The sequence below is a fragment of the Mesoplodon bidens genome (assembly GCF_964165515.1).
Source record: "Mesoplodon bidens genome assembly, chromosome: 20".
Lineage (NCBI taxonomy): Eukaryota > Metazoa > Chordata > Mammalia > Artiodactyla > Ziphiidae > Mesoplodon > Mesoplodon bidens.
Window position 1 is genome coordinate 27,222,608 of NC_138181.1, and position 20,730 is coordinate 27,243,337.

At 37.9% G+C, this 20,730-nt stretch overlaps 1 protein-coding gene across 4 annotated transcripts in view; it reads left to right on the forward strand.

The window, feature by feature from the left end:
- The window catches only part of FAT1 (FAT atypical cadherin 1), a 123,409-nt gene that overhangs the window by 39,966 nt on the left and 62,713 nt on the right, over positions 1–20,730 (forward strand). For all 4 annotated transcript variants that reach the window (XM_081220834.1, XM_081220836.1, XM_081220837.1 and 1 more), the window contains exon 3: positions 16,718–17,032. In XM_081220834.1, the coding sequence (XP_081076960.1) occupies positions 16,718–17,032 (315 nt within the window). The remainder of the gene's footprint in view (positions 1–16,717; positions 17,033–20,730) is intronic.

Sequence of the window (20,730 nt, forward strand, 5' to 3'; positions counted from 1 at the left end):
ACGAAAATCGAACAGTAAGCCCTGCTGATCCTCGATGGATCTTTGACGTTAAGGAGAAGAACCAGTTGCTTGGACCATCCTAGAAAGAACCCTTTGAGGAGGTTGTGGAGAAATGAGAATGTGGGGAGGGGGAAGGAGGTAGAAAGCACTTCAGCGCTCTCAAATCCTGCGTGGGTCCCTGAAGGATGAGGACTTTGGAGAAATCATCCGTGTCCTTCGAAGATGAATCTCTGGGAGAATTTCTCTGAGGCAGGACTCAGAAGATGAAAAAAGGCCTCCATGGAGAGTTCCTTCCTTCCTTCCTTCTTTGATTCGCCAATTACTATTTATTGACAGCCCCCTACCTACCAGAACCCATTCCTGGTGCTCTGGATTCTGCATTGTATGAGATACACAGCACTGTGGTCTTCCTGGAGCTCTCTTTCTGAAGAGAGAAGACGGTTGATAAGTCGAGAAGAAGATAAACATACTTTCTGCTTAGCAGTGCTGTAGAGAAAATAAGCAGTGCAGTGCGTCGGTGGTCTTCTGCAGGGTGTAGATGGTCTTCTTTAGGTGGAGTGGGCAGGGGAGGACTTCTGAGGAGAAGATGTGAGCGGGGACTTGAATGACAGGAAAGGAGAGCCAGCCATTTGAAGGCAGCTTTTGGTCACAGGGAATAGCAGCCCCGAAATACAAACAGGCTTTGCGGCTGGACGTCTGCGATGAAGGGGGCAGAGAGCAGGGGCCAGGTCACCTGGAGGCTTGTGGTCAGTGACCAGAAGTGACTGGTAGGGGTGCAGGCCAGACCCAGGGAAGGGTGTAGCCCTGTCTTACCCAAGGAGAGGTCTAGCTTGCCTGCCCTCCCAGTTGCGTGCAGGTGCGCCTTTTTCCGTGCTGCTGACTGCCCTGCTCTCCCAAAAGTCCCACTGTGAATTTTTATCCCAGTCCAAGCTTTATGCCCGGCTCCTTGGGGACCTCTGTGATAGCAGGTCATCACTGGTGACAAGGAGAAAAAGAAGGAAAATGCTTCTTTCTGTTTTGATGGTTTGCCACCCCAATTTTCCTCTTTGGTAATAGACTTTCTTCTAGATATAAACCCTTGAAATAAGGTTACTGTTTTAACTGCTTTTAAAAAATCATTAAAAGTAAGTTGTTTTCTCCGAGAAGCAAGTTTTTTATTTCAAAAAAGTTTTTCTTCGTACTTGTACATCATAAAAAGTCTTGAATTAGAGACAGTTACAATTTTTAGCAGTTTAGAAGGTAAATTAATGATATTTTGAAAGGGATCTTGGGAGGTATATGCTTCATTTTCCTGTACCCAGGTCTAAGATAAGGAAATCTCTAATGTTCCTTATTTCCATATGATACTGATAATTTTGTACCTTTGGAGACAAAGGGATTAACTGTAATACAGGTATACAGTTTTATCTTTAAATTTTTTTAGTAATCATGGTATATTCTAGGAATGACTTCGATTGAACTTGGTTAGCTTTAACTTGTAAATCTGTAATGACTTTTGGAAATTTGATGAAACTTGATCAAAATTTGATGCACATAAATGGAGAAGGAGATAATATCTGGGGCAGAGATGGACATAATGTTTTCTGTCTTTGCTCCAGAGATTTCTAATTTGATTTTTCCCTAGTTTTGATTATCATGTCATATTTGAAATGAGACTTTATAGCTCTGTACTTTGTTGGGGTTTGGGGCAAGAGTTTATAACAGACCTTAGTGACCACTTCAGCAGTCTGGATGCATGCGGTTCACATTTAACATATTTTTTATACTGTTAGTCAAAACAGCTTATTTATGTGCCTCTATGGAAAGTGTGGCTACAGTGGAAAGTGTCTACGTTTCTTTTGCTCCGCAGCATTCCATTCAGAGCACTCAGGCTAGTTTAGTCAGTCACCTGGTCTTTAAGTGATTCTAATAATTCTGCTTCAAACACTACTTCATCATAATGTGGTTTCCGTGAGCTGGTTTTCTCTTTGGAGTAGTAGTAACATCCTTGTAAAGTACAAGGTTAAGGATTAAGGTGTCATACCTCTTTAAGAATCTTTCTAGATCTTGGCTTTGCTTTAGCTTCTCAAGCATCAAGATAGACTTAGTAGTAGTAATTACCTTTATTTTTAATACTAATCACTTAATCCTTACGACACATCTGTCCTCCCCATTTTGTACGTAAGGAAACTGAGGCATTGACAATAATAAATCACCAGAAGTTACACATTTATTAAAATGTAGAGTTGGGACAGTTAACAAAAACACTGTAAGAATGATGGATTCTATTGCTTGAAGACTAGTACTTAAAAGTGACAGATTCGGAGAATAGAACCTACATTGTCTGGAAATCCTGTTTCCCTCTGTAATTCTGAAATGAGTAATATTCTTCATCAGTGATTGGGATGTGTGATTCCCAAAGGCCAAGTCAAAGTCATGAAGAGCAAGGTAAGGTAGGGCCAGGAATACTTTTTAAGCTTTCTTACAATTTATGGCAAGTGGTTAACTCTGAGGTTGTATCACCGACTCTTGCTGTTCCTGGTATCAGTCATCTCTCCCACAAATCAGAAACCATATTTCACTCCTACTGGAATTTGGTTTAAGGCAGCCTCTTCACTTTCCTTCCAGGTACTGCACTTGAAGGTAGGTTGGGGTTTCAGGGGATGGGGGGGGTTCCTTTTATGGCTTTGACTCCAGCTCTGCGGCCTAATGACAAGTCTTTACTGTCTAGACCTTGGTTTCCTCATCTGTAAAGTTAGAGGCTGGACTAGATGATTTTTATCACTCTTTTAATTCTTAATTTTATCTATTTCTTTGGTTTCATCATTTAAAATAACTAAGTCTCATGCTTTACTTCTGTTGAGTTTGGAACCTCATAAAATGCTGTTTATGGAGGAGGTCAGCTGCCTCCCTGTGTCTTGGTAAAGGTATTTGGGAGAGTGGATCCCCATTATGTTTTCTTCCAGAGGGCTGGGGGTTGAGGGGCGGGGCGGGGGGGAAGTGGTGGATAAGGAGAGAAACATTGCAGAAATGACAGTGCATTATAGAAGCATGTTAAGTGTTTTATGGTGGTATCAGTAATCACAAATACAAGTCCAGTCATTTTCAGATTTCATGTATTTCAGATTTTATGTATTCTCTTCTTTGAATTTTTGAATTAGTTTTCCCTATTAGAAAATATCAGTTCTGCTAAAGGTATCTCAGTCTTTTCCTCTTATTACTTCTGACCGCTTGCAAATTTCTTTTGAACAGATTAGTTTAGTCTGTTGGGTTAAATTTCTCTTTTAAAGACAATAATTAAAGCCATGGTTATGCCAGCATTATTTCAAAATATGCTAGTAAAGTGAACATCTTTAAAATTCGTTCAATATTTGGTTAAATTGAGACTAAATTTACAAACATAATTGTTTTGTTTTCCTGATTTGGTACTGAGATCATATGGGAAATATGTATGTATTATTTCCATCAATGGGTAGATTTAGCAGTAAATGGATTAGCTTACTGGATCTTTAAGTTACGGTTGAGAAGTTAGCAGATTATAAAGTGATCATTTAGATGACTTTTTTTCCCGGATTTTAACAAATAGCCTGTTACAGCAAACCAACCAAAAAGTAAAATAACTAGAAAAAATATGATTGCTTCACCATCACTTTCATAAATGGTTGGATGAAGAGGCAGATCTATCCAGGAGTTTAGGATTGAATCGTTTCTTAAAAATCATTTTTAAAACAACAGTAAGAGTTGATAAGAGAACATCTGGCCTCTTTCCTTTGACCTTATCTATCTAATAGCCTGTCATGAGCTAGAAATATTTGAGCTTCTTTAGAAATGCCAGTAATGTTTAAGTCTCATGCTTTTTTTTTTTCCTTTGTATTTAGCTTTATGGAAAAAAGTATTTTGGAAAGTACAGATAATTTCCAAAACGAAATGTGAAGTACTTCCGTTTTATTAAATTGCCATTTACTTAACTATTAAGGAAGATACATTTTTAGTGTTTTGTACTTTCGGTCAGTTATACCTTTAATTAAGAAGGTTTTATTTTTATTTATTTATATTTTTATATCATCTCAGACATTTCAGTAACTGTTTTACTAGTTAATTACAACTGGTATGCTGTAATTAACTGTTACGCACTTTTGAATATATTTCTTCTAATGATTAATTTTGATTATATACACTTTTCTAATATCTGGCTTCATGATGTCTCTGTATTTATTTTCATAGTCTATGTCTTCTGTTATCACTTCATCTTATTAATGGTTAGGAGAATTAGAGAAGAAAATATTTCACTTTTTAATGAAGTGTTTATTACTCTTTTAAAGAACAACTTTGACCTCAGAGGGAATTAAGAATAAGGCTAATATAAGAACTACTGTGGTTATTTATTCTGTACAGTTAATTTTTCTCAAATTTAGTTCTCTGCTTTAGTTTTTTAAATGTAGACACATGACAGCTATTTGAGACCCACCAATCTACTCTTATATAGCCTCTTATTGTCTCAAGTAAGAATTATGTCTCCACCATCTCTAAGATGATGAATTAACGTTCACTCTGTGTTCGGAGTACTTCATGACGTTTGCTTCCTGTTTGCTTAGCATAGTGCAGATTATATAATTCCTCTATGCCTCACAGTTACCGCTGAGAGATCTTGGTCACAGTTGTTCCCTTTGTGAGCGTATACTGCATATTCTAGATTTGTTGAGTCTTGGTTGTTCCCCTCCAGTTTTAGAAACCACTGGTAAAGACAGGTGTGCCCTGTCTTTGTGATTTTTAAAAATATATCAAATTAGGAATCTTCTGGTACATTCAAGTCTGTCCCTCATACCTTTCTTCATTAAAAAAAAAATCTGAATTTAGAAAACAGGTGAAGCTAGGGAATTATATGTACTTACAAGTTGATGTTTTGTCCTAATAAAGATTTTCGTAAGGTTTAATTAAGTCTTGCAGTGCATTTAGATCACTATTTATAGGTGTTTGATTTAATTTGAAGTATTTGTTAGCATAAAGCATGGTTTACGCAAAGTTTATCCTAAGTTATGAGTGTCAGTGAGTCAGGTCATAACTAGGTTAGCTTCACCTGAGTTACTGAGTTCTTTTAGAGACTGGGCTTTGGCAGAATATTGGATATTAAAAGTAGCTGAGGGCTTCCCTGGTGGCGCAGTGGTTGAGAGTCCGCCTGTCCATGCAGGGGACACGGGTTTGTGCCCCGGTCCGGGAAGATCCCACATGCCGGGGCGGCTGGGCCCGTGAGCCATGGCCGCTGGGCCTGCGCGTCCGGAGCCTGTGCTCCGCAACGGGAGAGGCCACAACAGTGAGAGGCCCGCATACCACAAAAAAAAGAAAACAAAAACAAAACAAAAGTAGCTGAATATTGCCTCTAAATTATACCAATTTGTAAACTAATATGAATTTTTTAAAGTTAAAAACTGCTTTATGGTTAAAATAGAATTTAATGGAGAAACAGGTTTGCTTCATTCATTTGATCAAAAGTAAAGAAAAATGCTGCTTGGGAGTAGAAGGAAAGGGGGGAATTTATACAGGGATTTTTATTTGCTTCAACTGGTGTTCAGTTCATGTAAAACAAACCTGCATAGCTGAATTGCATGTGGGTCTTAGGTTTTAAGAAAAATAAATAGTTGCACTTTTCTATGTTTAGAATCTGTTTTACGGAAGCTTGAACAGACCTTAGAAAAAGGAAAACTTGCTCTTTTCCCAGCCTGGTGCCTTCTAGGACTCTGGAGACAACTGTCTCTTTCGGAAGGAGCTGTGTTTATACAGTGACCAGTGTAATACTTGACTGTAGCAGAGGAATCTCATTCCATTCCTTCTTTAGCAAGGGAGTGCTTTAAGGAGTTTGGCTTGAGGCATAGTTTGTTTCAACTGACATTTGAATCCTTGAATAGTGCCTTGTCTTCTCTGTGCTGGAACACACTTTGCAATACAAGTGTTTCAGGCAGTTGTTACTTGGCTTATGGAAACCTAGAAGGCACTCAACTTTTAAAGGTTGTTTTTACATTTCTGAAATTTCTCAAGTTCTGTTGATATACTTTGGATTAATCCTTTATACATGTGGTTTTAAAGAAATATTTTTATGCAACACATATGTACTTCTTGTAGAAAAATTAGAAAATGTGAACACAAAGAAGAAAAAATTCACTTATCCCTATAATCCACCATTTTTAGTGTATATACACATCTTCCCTCTATCTTTTCTCACAAAATAGAATTAATGTTATAATATTTTTAAAAATCGCATAATTACATGTTGCATCCTAAAATTCAGTCAGGGACTCATAACCTATAAAAGGATTTCTTTGACTTCTGTGCAAGAGATAAAATAATGGAAAATAAGTATTCACGTAACTAGTCATTAAAATACTATGTTGCCCTTCTCAAAAAGCAGTTCGAGGGAATAAATTACTATTTTATTTAACTGTCTTTCCTGTAATATGTTGTTTTACTTTTCTTGGTTTCTTTAGCACTTCATACCAGGCCTGGCAAATAGTGGGAACCATGTGTTTGTTGAGTGAATGAAAGAGTGTATAAATCAATAATACCAGGTTTCAGATTAATTTCTAGCAAGATCCAGGCCACTGTAAACAACATTAAATCCTTTTTGATGAAGCAGATACTGTAGGGTACAGTTTTTTAAAATCTGTATTTATTATCTTTATTTAAGTATTGGAGACTAGATTAAAGTTACCAAGATTTCTTTTCCAAAGGGGGGTTTTCCTTAAAACATCAGTTTTTATCTGACACAAAACTTTTACAACTGATTTTTAAGACTTAGAACTCTGGATCTACCACTCAGTATTTTAAAGTTAGTAACGGGAAGCACGTTCACAACTCGGTTATGATATTCTCACAGTGATATTTAGTATTCTATAATGCCTTATAACTGTTATGCTTCATTTAATATAAACTTAGTCTGCATTTTTACATAACAAGATAATAGGATAAATATACTAGCTTCCTGAATATAGAACAGTGTGGCTTCTTTTTTATATCCTTTTTTCCTTTTTTTTTATCCTAAACTTAGTCACATGGGATTCTTGAACTTTATATAGAGATCTGTTTGGCCCACATTTAGTTGGGTTTATACTTGAGTTTATGTCATCCCTCCCACCTTGGGCAAGTGCTGGTAAACTTTTGTTGATGTGTTGATTTTTTTTTTCCCCATCAATAGTGATAGATTTATGAAGATCACCTACCCAGGCTTATAAGGAAAGAGCCAGGGCTTGAGTTAGATGTGTCTGTTGAATCACAACTCTGCCACCCCATAAAAACAGGAAAAGCAGAAGAGAACACCCTGGTGGTTATGAGTTTTGCCTGTGGACTAGTCAGCCAGGTTTGGATTCTTGCTTCTCTGCAACTAGTTGGGTAACTTAAGGCAACTTACGTAACTTTTGAGGCTTACACAGGTTAGTAAATGTAAGTGCTTAGATGGCTACGTGGTAAGGGAATTTATTAGTTAATTCATTGATTAATCTGTTCCTATGATGATGATGAATAAATGACCTTAGACCAGTGACTTCTCAACTCTAAACCTCTACATCCGCATATGGAAATTGAGGAGAGACCATAGAGCTTACAAAATAATTGTGAGGATTCAAAAAAATGGCATACATAAAGCATATGCTGAGTTGCATCCAGTAAATATAAGGTGGGAAAAGTAATCTACATTGAATTTGAATAGCTTTTAAAATATGAAACAAACTGCTAGAAGCATTGCCATTGGTATGTGAAATGTATCCTTTGGATTTTAATGCCTCCACAGGCTGTCTGGTGTACATAGTTTTATCCAGTTAATATGTGTTCAGATGATACTTTTGATACCCAAGGATGATCCTTTTTAAGAGAGCTTATCCATGAAAGCCCTCATTAACAGTATTAATGATTCTGACCTAGAAATCTGAACTTGGAATCGTTCTCCACAAAGCATAAAAACATGGTTTAGCAGAGCTTGACGTGGGAATGACTCTTTGCAAAGCTAAAGAAATCCCTGGATTTGAAACATGATGCTTAAAATCTGATTATGAACTTAATTAATATGTTTTAGTAAGTTTGCAAGTCAAAAAGCTTCCTCAGTTGATTTTAAAGTCATTGCAACAATTTTAATTGAAAGAGTTGATAGATACACATTTTAATTAAAGTGATTTAAATAGACAATCTAAATAATGAAAAAACAGATTGACAGTTACTACATAAGAAGCTTTCCCTTTAATTATTAACTTATGACCTAACTCTATACAATATAATTATAGAATTTCCTAGACCTAAAACTTTGTAGGTAGTTTCTTTATTCTTTTTTTTTTAAGCTCTCATTGTAATTTATTTCATAAAGGTGTACTTTGGTCTGGCACTGTAAGTAGTTTCATATATAAATAATTTTAAATATTAAATTGTTGAAGCTGTCAGACTATCCATTGTTATCCATTGACTCAGATTAAATGAGACAGATGAAAGTGTATCTAAGATATAAAGGGAAAATGATGCAAGAAGGTTATACTAGCAAAACTTTTAAAAGACTATTGGTACTTAAATTTCATTTGGCTTTTTACTGTATGCATTTTAAATGTGACAAAATTCATGGTTATAGAAATCTACAGTTAAAAAATATTTTAGTTCACTAAGGTTGGTTGATTGTCTTTATTGTTCCTCCATCCCTTTGTTTATTCTAGACCTTTCTTTCCCCCCCAGGCATGTAATGGTGTGTTTGTGTGCTTCTTAATTTGAAACAGAACTAAAGAAAACCAAAGCTGTACTCTGTACAGTTTTTATAAAGATTTATATTTTTGCTCAATTTGTATATTGTTGACATTGTTCCTTGTAATTAATAAACATATCATTTTTTAAAGCTGTGTCATATGTACCATTATAAATTAACCAAGTCCCCCTTTTATCCTGATGCTGTGGAATGTGCTTAATGTTTTAATGGCACAGAACAGCAAGGTTTTTGCATCATCAGATCCTTTACCCAGATCCTCAAATGTTGGGAAAACAACAAAACCAATTTTTCCCATCTGGTCACTCCATTTTTACATTCTTTTGAAGCCAGGACTTTCTCTGGAAACTGCAGGCTGTGTTCAGTTGCTCTCATGCTTCTCTCCAATCAGAGGACACAGCCAGGAGACTCAGAAGTGTTACAGCATGACTCTCTGGAGCCAGTCTCTTTGGGATTGAATCCCAGTTCCACCAGTAATGAACTAGCTGTGTGACTTTGGGCAGGTTGTTGGCATTGTTTCCTCATCTGAAATAGGGATGAATCATATCACCCATTTCTTAGGGTTTCTGTAAAGATTAAAAGATTTGAGACATATTTAAAATAGCAGCTGGTGTATCATGAGCTCTATATATGTATCTGTTGTTTTATAATATTGTCACCATCATCATTACCATTTCACTTGAGTTTGCCGTGTTCCCAATCACAAATGGCTTCTCACAAAATAACACTCATGGCAAGTTGTTGCTTTTGAAAGAATGGATGATGGTAACATCAGTGCCATGTCTTTAACCTGGAGGGATAGTTTTACAGCATGACTTACTCTGTGTTTAGTCGTGAGAGGGCAGACAGGTACGTGTTGAACTGTGCAGTATGCTAGTGTGCCGCCTGGTGGTTTGCTTGGCCCATGGGGGATGCTTCTTAGTTGACTTATTTTATTTTGACCTTTTTAAAAATTATCAAAAACATGGGATTTTTAACCTTATTTGTGTGGTCTCAAGCATTTAAAAATTTAATTATGTATGTATCATTCTCTTTTTAAAAGTATTAGAATATTTTTTTGCAGAGAATTTTTCTCTGCAAAATAAACTATTAAACATGACTCTCTGTATATTTTCCTTATGTTTTATGATTACCAATACCAGTAAAATAAATGATAATATCTTGTATACTTGAAGTGAAAGGAAGTGTAAAATTTTTATTTGACTACTGAAAGCATTTTTTGTGTCATTCCCTAAGTGAACTGTATAGCCATTTTAGTATCTGAAGTGCCTTCAAGTTAACAGACTCTTATCTCATTTGTTCCTGTATTTTAGTCAGCAGTAACTATACAGTTTTGCCAACTAATGCAGAAGCAGGCAGGAACATTGAATATATATATTATATATTTACATTATGATCTACTGTACTTATGTTTCTAAAAGAACTCAAGGGTTTTGATTTATTAGATACTATTGCATGTCAAATTGGTGCAGTCATTTTAAAGAGTGTTTAACTTTCAGAAATCTAACGTTTTATATCAAGAAACTCATTTTATCACTTTGCACATTAATGTTATCAAGGCAAAACAAAGTAATAAAAAATCTTTCTCACATTTATATATATATCTGTAAACAGATATATAGTTGGATTGCTGTTTAAATCTTTAGCCCAACATACAAAGTTTTTTTTATGGGCACACTAGGATCTCTCAAGGTATTATATTAACAGCATTATCAGTCTAAATCTTGTATTTAATGAAAATGAGATAAAAAGAAACACAAAAAAGTTTTATCACTTAAAGAAGGAAACAAATCGGGCTTCCCTGGTGGCGTAGTGGTTGAGAGTCCGCTTGCCGATGCAGGGGACTTGGGTTCGTGCCCCGGTCTGGGAAGATCCCACATGCCGCAGAGCGGCTGGGCCCGTGAGCCATGTCCGCTGAGCCTGTGTGTCCGGAGCCTATGCTCCGCAATGGGAGAGGCCACAGCAGTGAGAGGCCCGCGTACCGCAAAAAAAAAAGAAAAGAAAGAATAAAAAGAAGGAAACAAATCATATATTATGAACTCTGATGGTCATCCTTTGAAAACAATTAGGTAGATTTACAGAAAAACTGAGCACATACTACAGAGTTCCCATATAGTCCCCTGTCCCACACCCAGTTTCCCCTCTTATTGTCTATTTGTTATAATTAATGAACCAATATTGATATGTTCTTGTTAACTAAAGCCCATAGTTTACTCAGTTTCTTTGGTTTTTACCTAATGTGCTTTTTCTGGTCCAGGATCCCATGTAACCTTTAGTTTTCATGTTTCCTTAGGCTCCTCTTGGCTGGGACTGTTTCTTGTACTTACTTTGTTTTTTAACACATGCTTAATAAGCACCCATTTACCAGGCCCTGAACCAAACAGACAACAAATCCATGCCCTTAAAGGGTTTAGTTTTTAGGAGGGAGCTTATAGTTTACTTTTTAAACTTAATTTTAAGGAAGAATGTCTTGTAGCAGATTACTATTTAATATGACAATTATGGGACTTCTGATTTTTCCATAATTAGCAGAAAAAAATTGAGTAACTATTTACAGATTAATTGCAGAAACATAGATATTGTATCTCTGTTGTATAGAAGATCTCTCTTTTCTTTTTAAGCGAGTGTTGTTTTTATATTTGGGAAAACACTTAGTTTCAAAAGGGTTCTTCTGTTTATAATGAGACTATGGAAATGGAGAAAAGAACAGTCAGTCCCTGTTGCCTTCAGAGAAAATATCAAAAATTATATTTTAAATTTAAGTTTTTCTTATGATTGACTAAGAAGCTTTTCATACAGTTGCTGCCTTAAGCTTGGTTCCAGAAAAGTAAAAAGTGTATGTGACATGGTATATCAGAAGGGAGGGTAGGGTTTGCAAATTTATGTTGCCAGATTGTTGCTGATTGTAAGTATTTTGAGTTAGAGTAGCTGAAGAATCTGAAAGAGCAAGGTTTTGTTGAAAGCTTTGGTACCAGGACTTGATAGGGGGCCAAGACCTGTTAAACAAAGAAAACAGGAAAATTCCAGGAAGAAAGGTGTTCTGTGACCATGGAAATTTGAGTCAGTTAAATTATTTTTGGCAGTATAGTGGCTACATATAACTATTTCTGCCGTAAAGGTTACTCTGTTGAAAGCATCTTGCCCCACCAGTGGCAGTTGGAGGGACTGCTGGCTGTTCCTGTCCAAGGCCAGTGTTCAAGTTAACACGCCATTAGCGAGCAGGGATAGGTAGTAGAAATTAGTTATTCTTGGAAACCTTTATTTACTTTTGGACCGTCTACTTGAGCAACTAATACTGTATCCTACAACCTTTGAATAATCAGGGTGTATAGGAAGACACCATCAGTACCTGTTTAATTAAATATATGGACAGTAATGAATCCTTCTAGAAAGAAATTTTGCTGTGAGCTGTATTTTCAGCCACATTGGTCAAGCTCTTTTAACAATTACATTGCATTATTTTTTTTCTTTCAGTCCAGTTTTTCCACTGTATGCACATTTAAAATCAGTTTCCATAGTGACATCTGGTGGTAGTTTCGAAATCCTAGAGAGTATGTTTGGAATGATAAATATTTTTATTTAATAGCTCCAGATTTCTAGCTCCTTTCAAATTTTTCAGCTCTATTAACAACTTTTCCTGAAAATGTCTTCATTGTATTCCTGAGATTGGAAAGCTAGGCATTTTTTTTTTTTTTTTTTTTTTTTCTTTGCGATACGCGGGCCTCTCTACTGCCGTGGCCTCCCCCGCCGTGGAGCACAGGCTCCGGACGCGCAGGCCCAACGGCCACGGCCCACCGGCCCAGCCGCTCCGCGGCACGTGGGATCCTCCCGGACCAGGGCACGAACCCGTGTCCCCTGCGTCGGCAGGCGGACTCTCAACCACTGAGCCACCAGGGAAGCCCGCTAGGCATTTTTTGCTTCCGTCATGTTTCATTAAAGCCAAGAAGTGATCTCTTATAACATTGCTGGGTGGTGCATATATAACAGGTTTGTCTAAACTTGTCTTCTGTGTTCAAAACGTACAGTGTAGAATCACATAGCAGCATCCTTACCTTGTCTGCTGCTTGTGCGCTATAACCTCTTGACAAGAAAGGTGTCATTTCTGCTTTAGCCATCTCACTGGCTTTTTCTCGTACAGCATTGATTGAGACTCTTTTCGTCTGGCTGAAGGGAGCTGTGGCAGCCCTGGGCTATCACTTGTTTCTCCCTCACAGCCTGGGCTTACGGATTAGTTGCTTGCATGCTGTTGTTGCTCTCCCAGAAAGTCAAAGAGGAAATAAAAAATAGGAGCAGAGGGCTTCCCTCGTGGCTCAGTGGTTGAGAGTCCGCCTGCTGATGCAGGGGACACGGGTTCGTGCCCCGGTCCGGGAAGATCCCACATGCCAGGGAGTGGCTGGGCCCGTGAGCCATGGCCGCTGAGCCTGCGCGTCCGGAGCCTGTGCTCCGCAACAGGAGAGGCCACAACAGTGAGAGGCCCGCGTACCGCAAAAAAAAAAAAAAAGTTTCTGCCTGGGGGTCTCGCAGGGATGTATCTTGTGACTGAACAGACAGATTAAAAGGCAGAACACAAAATCCCTTTGCATAAGTATGGTCTTTTCCCACCTACTTTATGTTTTTAGAACAGTGCTTAGAATTAGAATCTGCAGTTAAAGTAGTGCTTAGGCACTAGCCCCTGAACCACTGTGAAGCAGAGCCCTGGAATCTTCTCTTCTTTATTGTCCTTTAAGTGTGGGGAAGACCCTTATCTCAGTAGTGGAAAACTGCTTGTAGCCTCTCATCGTGGCAGCCCCCCACCCCGCTCCTTGGTCTCCAGCATCTTTGCTGCTGTGGAGTGTGTGACGATGATTCTGTGGCTAATGATGACAGTGTAGCCTGATGGTGAAGCGCCTGAGTTCTGGAGTCAGACTGTCTGATTCAAATCTCCATTCCACCACTTAACTGTTGACTGACCATGGCTGTGCTTCTTCATCACTCTGAGGCTCGGGCCGTTTGCTTACTTTATCTAAGCTTCTGTCTCCTCATTTGTGAAGCCACGATGAAAATCGTGTGATTCCTGTGTCCTTTAAATGATTTAATGCATGTAAAGCACCTAGTGAAGTCCTTGACATACAGTAAGTCCTTGTATTATTAAATGATTATATATAAATACAGTAAATTTACTTGTATTACTATTTGAGCATTTTGGTTAGAAGAAGTTATTCAGTATGTCCTCCTTTCCCTTTGGCAGTTAAAAATTCACTTTATTTCTTAGTTATCTATAAGCTGTAGTAATTTTGTTCTTTCTTTTTATAAGAATGTAATAATTAAAGTACATCAAAACATGAACATCTTAGCAATCACTATATGAAATATATATATAAATATACAGTTTAAGAATTCATGAAATATGAACATCACTTATGCATATTTAATTACTAATTAATACAATTCTAGTTTCTTCCATATTTGAGTAGAGCTACTTTGGAGTCTCACTTTGAACTGTTAGTAATATCTGGAGATTACCTGGGACTTGGAAACTTTCCCTCCTGACTGTGGCTCAGAGGTCATGCACAGAAAGGTGTGACTGCCCCCTCAGTTGCTAGGTTGATTGGGGGGAGAGGGGCTCTTCCCAGCAGAAGCATCCATCCCATAATTGTACACTACAGTCAGGACACAGACCAGACGCCAAGTGGAACTTGATGGAAAATAAATAACTGTTTCTGTCTGTGATTTCATTCTCATTATGTATTTGCATTTTCTACCTCTTTCTTTCCTTCCATCCTGACACTAAAAGAAGCTATTGTATGTGAACGTTCATGTAATAAACTCCTTCTGAATACTGACATGCAAAAAAATGGACAAAGTATGAGGTTTGACTTGTCTTTTCAGAGTTTTCATGTTAAATTTTGTTGACTGAACTTTCGTCATACTAACAGTAAGACAGATGGAATTTTGGTGGCACTGAATCAGAGATTCCTAGCGTTTGAGCTCCAGCTCTGCCATTTACTATGACCCTGGGAAAGTTCCTCATCACTCTTAATCTGAGTTTTTCATTCATGAAATGGGGATAATAACACCACATATATGGGCAGGTTGGATATAAGGAATGAATAAAATAATGCGTGTAAGACAGTTATAGTGCCTGACGTATCATAAAGACTGACAGAATTTTTCCTAATTATTGTTGTTATTAAATGCCTACAAATGACATTGAGAGGCACACAGTTTTTAAAAGTGGATAGCAGCATGCACTGTCGGAGGATTAGAGCTCAGAAGAGGTGAATACAAGTACCATGTACCTGTCTTTAAATTTTCTAATAATACTTCACCTACCAAATGAGTTATGTTAATATTTTAATGACGTGACAGAAACAAGAGAAGCATATGTACATTCATTTATTAATATGTAATCCTCTCAGAACTATTCCCTGGCGTCCTTTGTATCGGTTGATGGGAGTGAGACAAAGAAAAACAGGAAAAGATTATTTTCACTTGGTTACTAAGGGCACTCTTCTTTCAGGCTAAAAACAAATATAATTTTACTAATTTGGTGAACAGATTGAGTATGCATAGACTTATGTTCGGACCAGAGAAAAAGGAAAACGTGTTTGAGTTGTCTGCTGCATAGAGAGACCAGCTAGCTCCTTTTTTATTTAAGAATTCTGAGGCTTTGTTCCATATTTCTAGGAGGAGATCCATTTTGAGGGTTTGCTAAGAAATAGTGAAGCAGTAGTTATAATGCTTCTGAATAGCAATACACATTCATTTTATGATAATCTATTTCACATTTTAATATTTAGGTTTGCTGTTTGTAAGTAGTAAACCTTTTGGGGAGTGTTAGATATAATTATCTAACATTCAAAATAAATGAGGCTTGTTTTTGATATTAACCTCAAATAAGCAAATATTTAAATTTACATAATGATCAAGAAATAAGAAATACAGATGTATATATTTAGTTGAGATAAATACTGTTTCATTTTTGAGCACAGATTAAATTGATATTTGTTATTTTTCCCATAGTATTTTGCGTTAAATGGGAAACTTCAGTGATTCTAAAGTTGTAGGATTTCCAAAGTTCAACCTGGATCATGTTGAACCCTAAAAATAGCGTTAATTCAGGAGGATTATTGCACAAGAAAAAAATCCAGTGATGTATTTTGAGAAAACCAAAGGACAAGTTTACACCATTGAATAAAAAGGTGGGATTTGCCCAAGAGAAATGGATATTTCCACTGTTAATCATCCTGAGGATAGGTTAATCTTGAGATTAAGTAAGACTTCACGTGATTTCAGTGGCTGGGCCAAAACATTACAGACATTCTAACTTTCTTTGTAATTTTATAATTCCATCTCTTACTAGTTGACTTAATGAGAAATGTGTCCTAGTTTGGATCCCATTTGAGGACTTTTCTGTATCAACTCCAGTTAATATATCCATTCATTTTTGTTCATTTAATAAATAATTATTGGGCTTTGGGTAATGTGCTGGGTGAACTGGCATTTAGAAGGATGTGGTCTCTGTCCTGTGGAGCTTATAATGTGGTAGGAGAATTTATATTTTTAGCATCCTGGTTGTCTTGCCATTTGCTTAAGGTGATTAAAAGAAACTGACGGATTTCAGGACACAAGAGAGCATATTTGCCCTTTCATGTCTTTGGGTTGTTTTGAGACTTATATAAGATAATAGTTGTAAAGTGCCCCCACACAGTGCCTGGCACCTGATACTAATAATGACAAATATTTTTATAACCAATATTATGTGCCAAGTGCTATATTCTAATCATTATATGTGTTAGTTCATTTTATCAACCTAGGAACACACTACTCGTATTACTCCATTTTATAGGAAAGGAAACCGAGGCACAGAGAGGTTAGACAATTTGCTTAAGATCGCACCGCTGTAAGCGACACAGAAGCCTTCCCGTAAGGCTTAAGGCATAAGAGTTCTCATTTAGGCTGAGGCTTTCTCAGAGTGACAGTTGGCGGTGATGGTTGACAGGCTACTTCATGCTTCTCTTCTTCCTCCTCTAGGTGTTATAGAGACTTCAGGTCGACTGGACCGCGAGTCCACCTCCCATTACTGGCTGACGGTCTACGCATCTGATCAGGGCGTCGTGCCCCTTTCCTCCTTTGTGGAGGTCTATATAGAGGTGGAGGATGTGAATGACAATGCACCGCAGACTTCAGAGCCTGTTTATTATCCGGAAATAATGGAAAACTCTCCCAAAGATGTGTCTGTGATCCAGATTGAGGCATTTGATCCAGATTCTAGCTCTGATGACAAGCTGGCATACAAAATTACAAGCGGAAATCCACAAGGATTTTTTTCAATAAATCCTAAGACAGGTATGTGTTAATATTATTATGTATGAAATATTCATGCTTATATGCTCTTGATATGGGGAAATTTAAGAATTAAATTTTTTAATTTGCCACTTTTATTTAGTTTTTGATAAATCGTTTCCCTTTTGAGTTACTGAAGACAAGCCTTTATTCCCTAATGAAAATTTTATCCCCAATTTTTTTTTCCTTTGAATTTGCTTTTATAAAACTATTTTGCTCATTAGTAGAGTTTCACTTTCAGGTTAAAAAGCAAATATTGTAGTTTCATTAATAGTTCCTAAATTAGTGATACATTTTAAACTTAACCGCAAATTCTACTGCTGCTAAATTTTCCAAACTCTACTTTTTATGAAAAATATCAAGAGTTTATTTCACAATTCACGGTAGTTTTTTTTTTTTTTTTTAATGTTGTTTTAATTTTTCCTTAGAGCAGTGCTATGTCTCTTTAGGCAGTAGAGGATCAGGATTAAATAATTTTCAGTTTGGGAGCAGTTACTTTCTTGAACTCATACCTCAAGTTTTCCTTCTAACTGTTTTCTCCTCTGAATGTCTGACACCCTTTTTCTAAGTAGGTAGCTCCTTGACTCCAAAATCCTCTTCCAAAATCCTTATAAACTTCAAGTATTTATTCTTTTACATTTGATAGTTCATCAGCTTTTTTCTGAAGTCTTGGTTCTCTTTTTTACTATTTCACACACACACACACACACACACACAGGTTCAACATAGCTATCATTTGTGTAGTGAAAAGTTAGCTATCATTTATACATGAAAACTTTACAAGTGGAGGGTTGCACTCTGATTTCTTGATCAGAGTTAAAACAAGAACCACCGCATGACACTGAGAGGACAATTTATTTGTAGGAACATAAAACTTCTCATGAAATAGATCACTGGCCTTTGAACCCAGATTTTCGGTGATTCAGTACTTTTTCATAGGATCTAGTTATGGATTCTAAAGTGGTAGATTTATTACTTACATGCCTCTATCATGTCTTTGCTCATTATGTCTTGTTCTGAGGGAGCTGGCCTGTTCAGTTACTGGGTTGTCTTTTTGATATGTCAAAGAAATAATATACAAAAACCAAAGTTAAGGAGGCATTCTCAGCTTCCTTGCCAGTTTGTTTGTTTTTTTGGGGGGGGGGGTACAATTCTTATTTCATAATTTCCTTTGTTGAACTTAAAAGGAAGCAGTTCTTGAGGTGGAAGGAAGCTTGAGTTCAATATCTGTGTACCAAAATGCCTGTAGAAAGATAACCTGATAAGGGAACATGTGCGTATGTAATATTTTGTGTCTTAAAAAGTACATTAAAACGTTAGTTTTTAAACCTCTTATCACCATATTCCAACCTATCATATAGACTGTCTTTCTTGATTGCTACAAGTCAACAAGATTTATTTTGACTGTATTAGGATTTACTTTTGCTTTGAGATAATTATGCCATTATAATTATATAAGTTAGAGCTACTGTGGGGAGCCTTGAAACCTTGGTCATCTCAGGCCTCTGAAATGATGACACTGCTGTTGTGTTATGTCTTGTAGAAATGGGATTAATGTGGCATTGCTACTCCCTTTACGTCTCTTTATTCTGACAACTCTTTTTTTTTTTTTTTTTTTTTTTGCGGTACACGGGCCTCTCACTGTTGTGGCCTCTCCCGTTGCGGAGCACAGGCTCCGGATGTGCAGGCTCAGCGGCCATGGCTCACGGGCCCAGCCGCTCCGCAGCATGTGGGATCTTCCCGGACCGGGGCACGAGTCCGTGTCCCCTGCATCGGCAGGCGGACCCCCAACCACTGCGCCACCAGGGAATCCCTATTCTGACAACTCTTAAAAAGAGATGTCTGCCGAGACTTCTAAGCTCTTCCTTATCTTCAGGGAGTAGAAATCCCTTTCAGGAGTCCATAGCTAGCTCCCAGACTCCTGGGTGGGTAGCATATGCATCCTGCTGATAGGATAGCAGGGGAAAAGCCATGAGACTACAGAGAGGTTTTATTTTTTTATGAGTTGAAGGCAGATAGTAGTGGAAAATAACCATAGTTAGCACTCAGGAATATTTGTTGTGAAGTATTGTAATAAAGTGTGTTTAATAGAGAAATTTGATCATTCCACAAGTCAGGGCTTCCCTGGTGGCGCAGTGGTTGAGAGTCCGCCTGCCGATGCAGGGGACGCGGGTTGGTGCCCCGGTCCGGGAGGATCCCACATGCCGCGGAGCAGCTGGGCCCGTGAGCCATGGCCACTGAGCCTGCGCGTCCGGAACCTGTGCTCCGCAACGGGGGAGGCCACAACAGTGAGAGGCCCGCGTACTGCAAAAAAACAAAGACAAACAAACATTCCACAAGTCACCTAAAGTCTCTAAAGACTGAGAACTAATCATATTTTAGCATGGGCATTATAAAAGAATATAGAAAATACAGCCTCAGTATTATTGGGGGCCAGACTATGAAAGCTGGTGAAAGACAGTCTGGTGGAAGAAAGTTCCTGTGATGTGCTGACCCATCAGACCACCTGCGGGCCCTAAACCATGTGACTTGATTATTAATGGCAGAGCGAGAAAATCACTGGGCTGGAAATCAAGAGATGTGGACAGTAGTGAGGCTTTACCTCTGGGATCTTGGAGAAAACTGGCTTCCAGGTCCTCACATTTTGTGATCAGCGCTGAACATTTTTGCAGGCCTGTTAAGGCGAGTGCATGCATGCGTGCAGAGTGCTCAGCGTCACTTCCAGGGAAGATGCCACGGCCTCTCCCGCTTGCAGGTGTTAGTTACCTTTGCTCTGTTAACTCTACATGAGGTAACCAAGGTCTTAGTAGATGGATAAATCTGTGCCTCTCCTTTGGATGAACAAATTTGACAAGGTAAAATGCGTCTGCTTGCCCCTTAGTGGTAAAGAGAAATTTAGGACCCTGGTGATTATCACAGCATCCAGCAGACTGGAGAAAGCCTGAATTCATTGCTACTCAAATTGTTTGTTTACACATCAAGCGTTTATTGAGCTTCTGCTGTGTATCCAGCATGTTAAGAGATGCTTTGAGAGTATGTAGTCTACATAAGTGAAATAGCAAAGAGAGACAGGTGGGTGTGAGATGTGTGCCTAGGTGCTAATCAGTGCCTCTAGAGGAACTGCGGAACTGATGATGACTCATGTGGTGGTGTAGTTAGGAGGATGAGGCCCCTTGGAAAAGTTAGTGTGCTGATTCTGAAAGTAGTAAAGTGGATGGATGGACAAGAGGTAGGGGATGTTCTTCAGGTTGGGACAGTTTGAAGGAGTTGTGAGGCCAAGAGATCGAGTTAGATGAGTGTGTGAGAGAATGGCTATGCTTGGTGGAAAAGCGTAAATACCAGAAGAAGGGTTAAAGGATAATATTTATGCTATTTTTTATAAATAATGACCTATTTTGGAGAGTCTGCATACAATCCTGTGGAATGTTTTGTATAAACTTAAATCAGATGACCTCACTAAGTCCTTTTGGAGAGGAGGAAACATCCCTCCCGACCTTTCTCTCCTTTTGTCATAGTATGATGCATAATTTAAAAAACAGAACAGAAAACCTTGCTAGGACTGGGTTTGATAATCTGAATGGGGGATTCTCAATGACAAGTTTGGATGAACATTTTAAAATGTATTTTGTGTTCTAGTCAAAGTTTTTGTGCCTGGAACTGCCTTTCTGTCTGCATCTCAGATGGTTCCTCCTGTGTTGTTT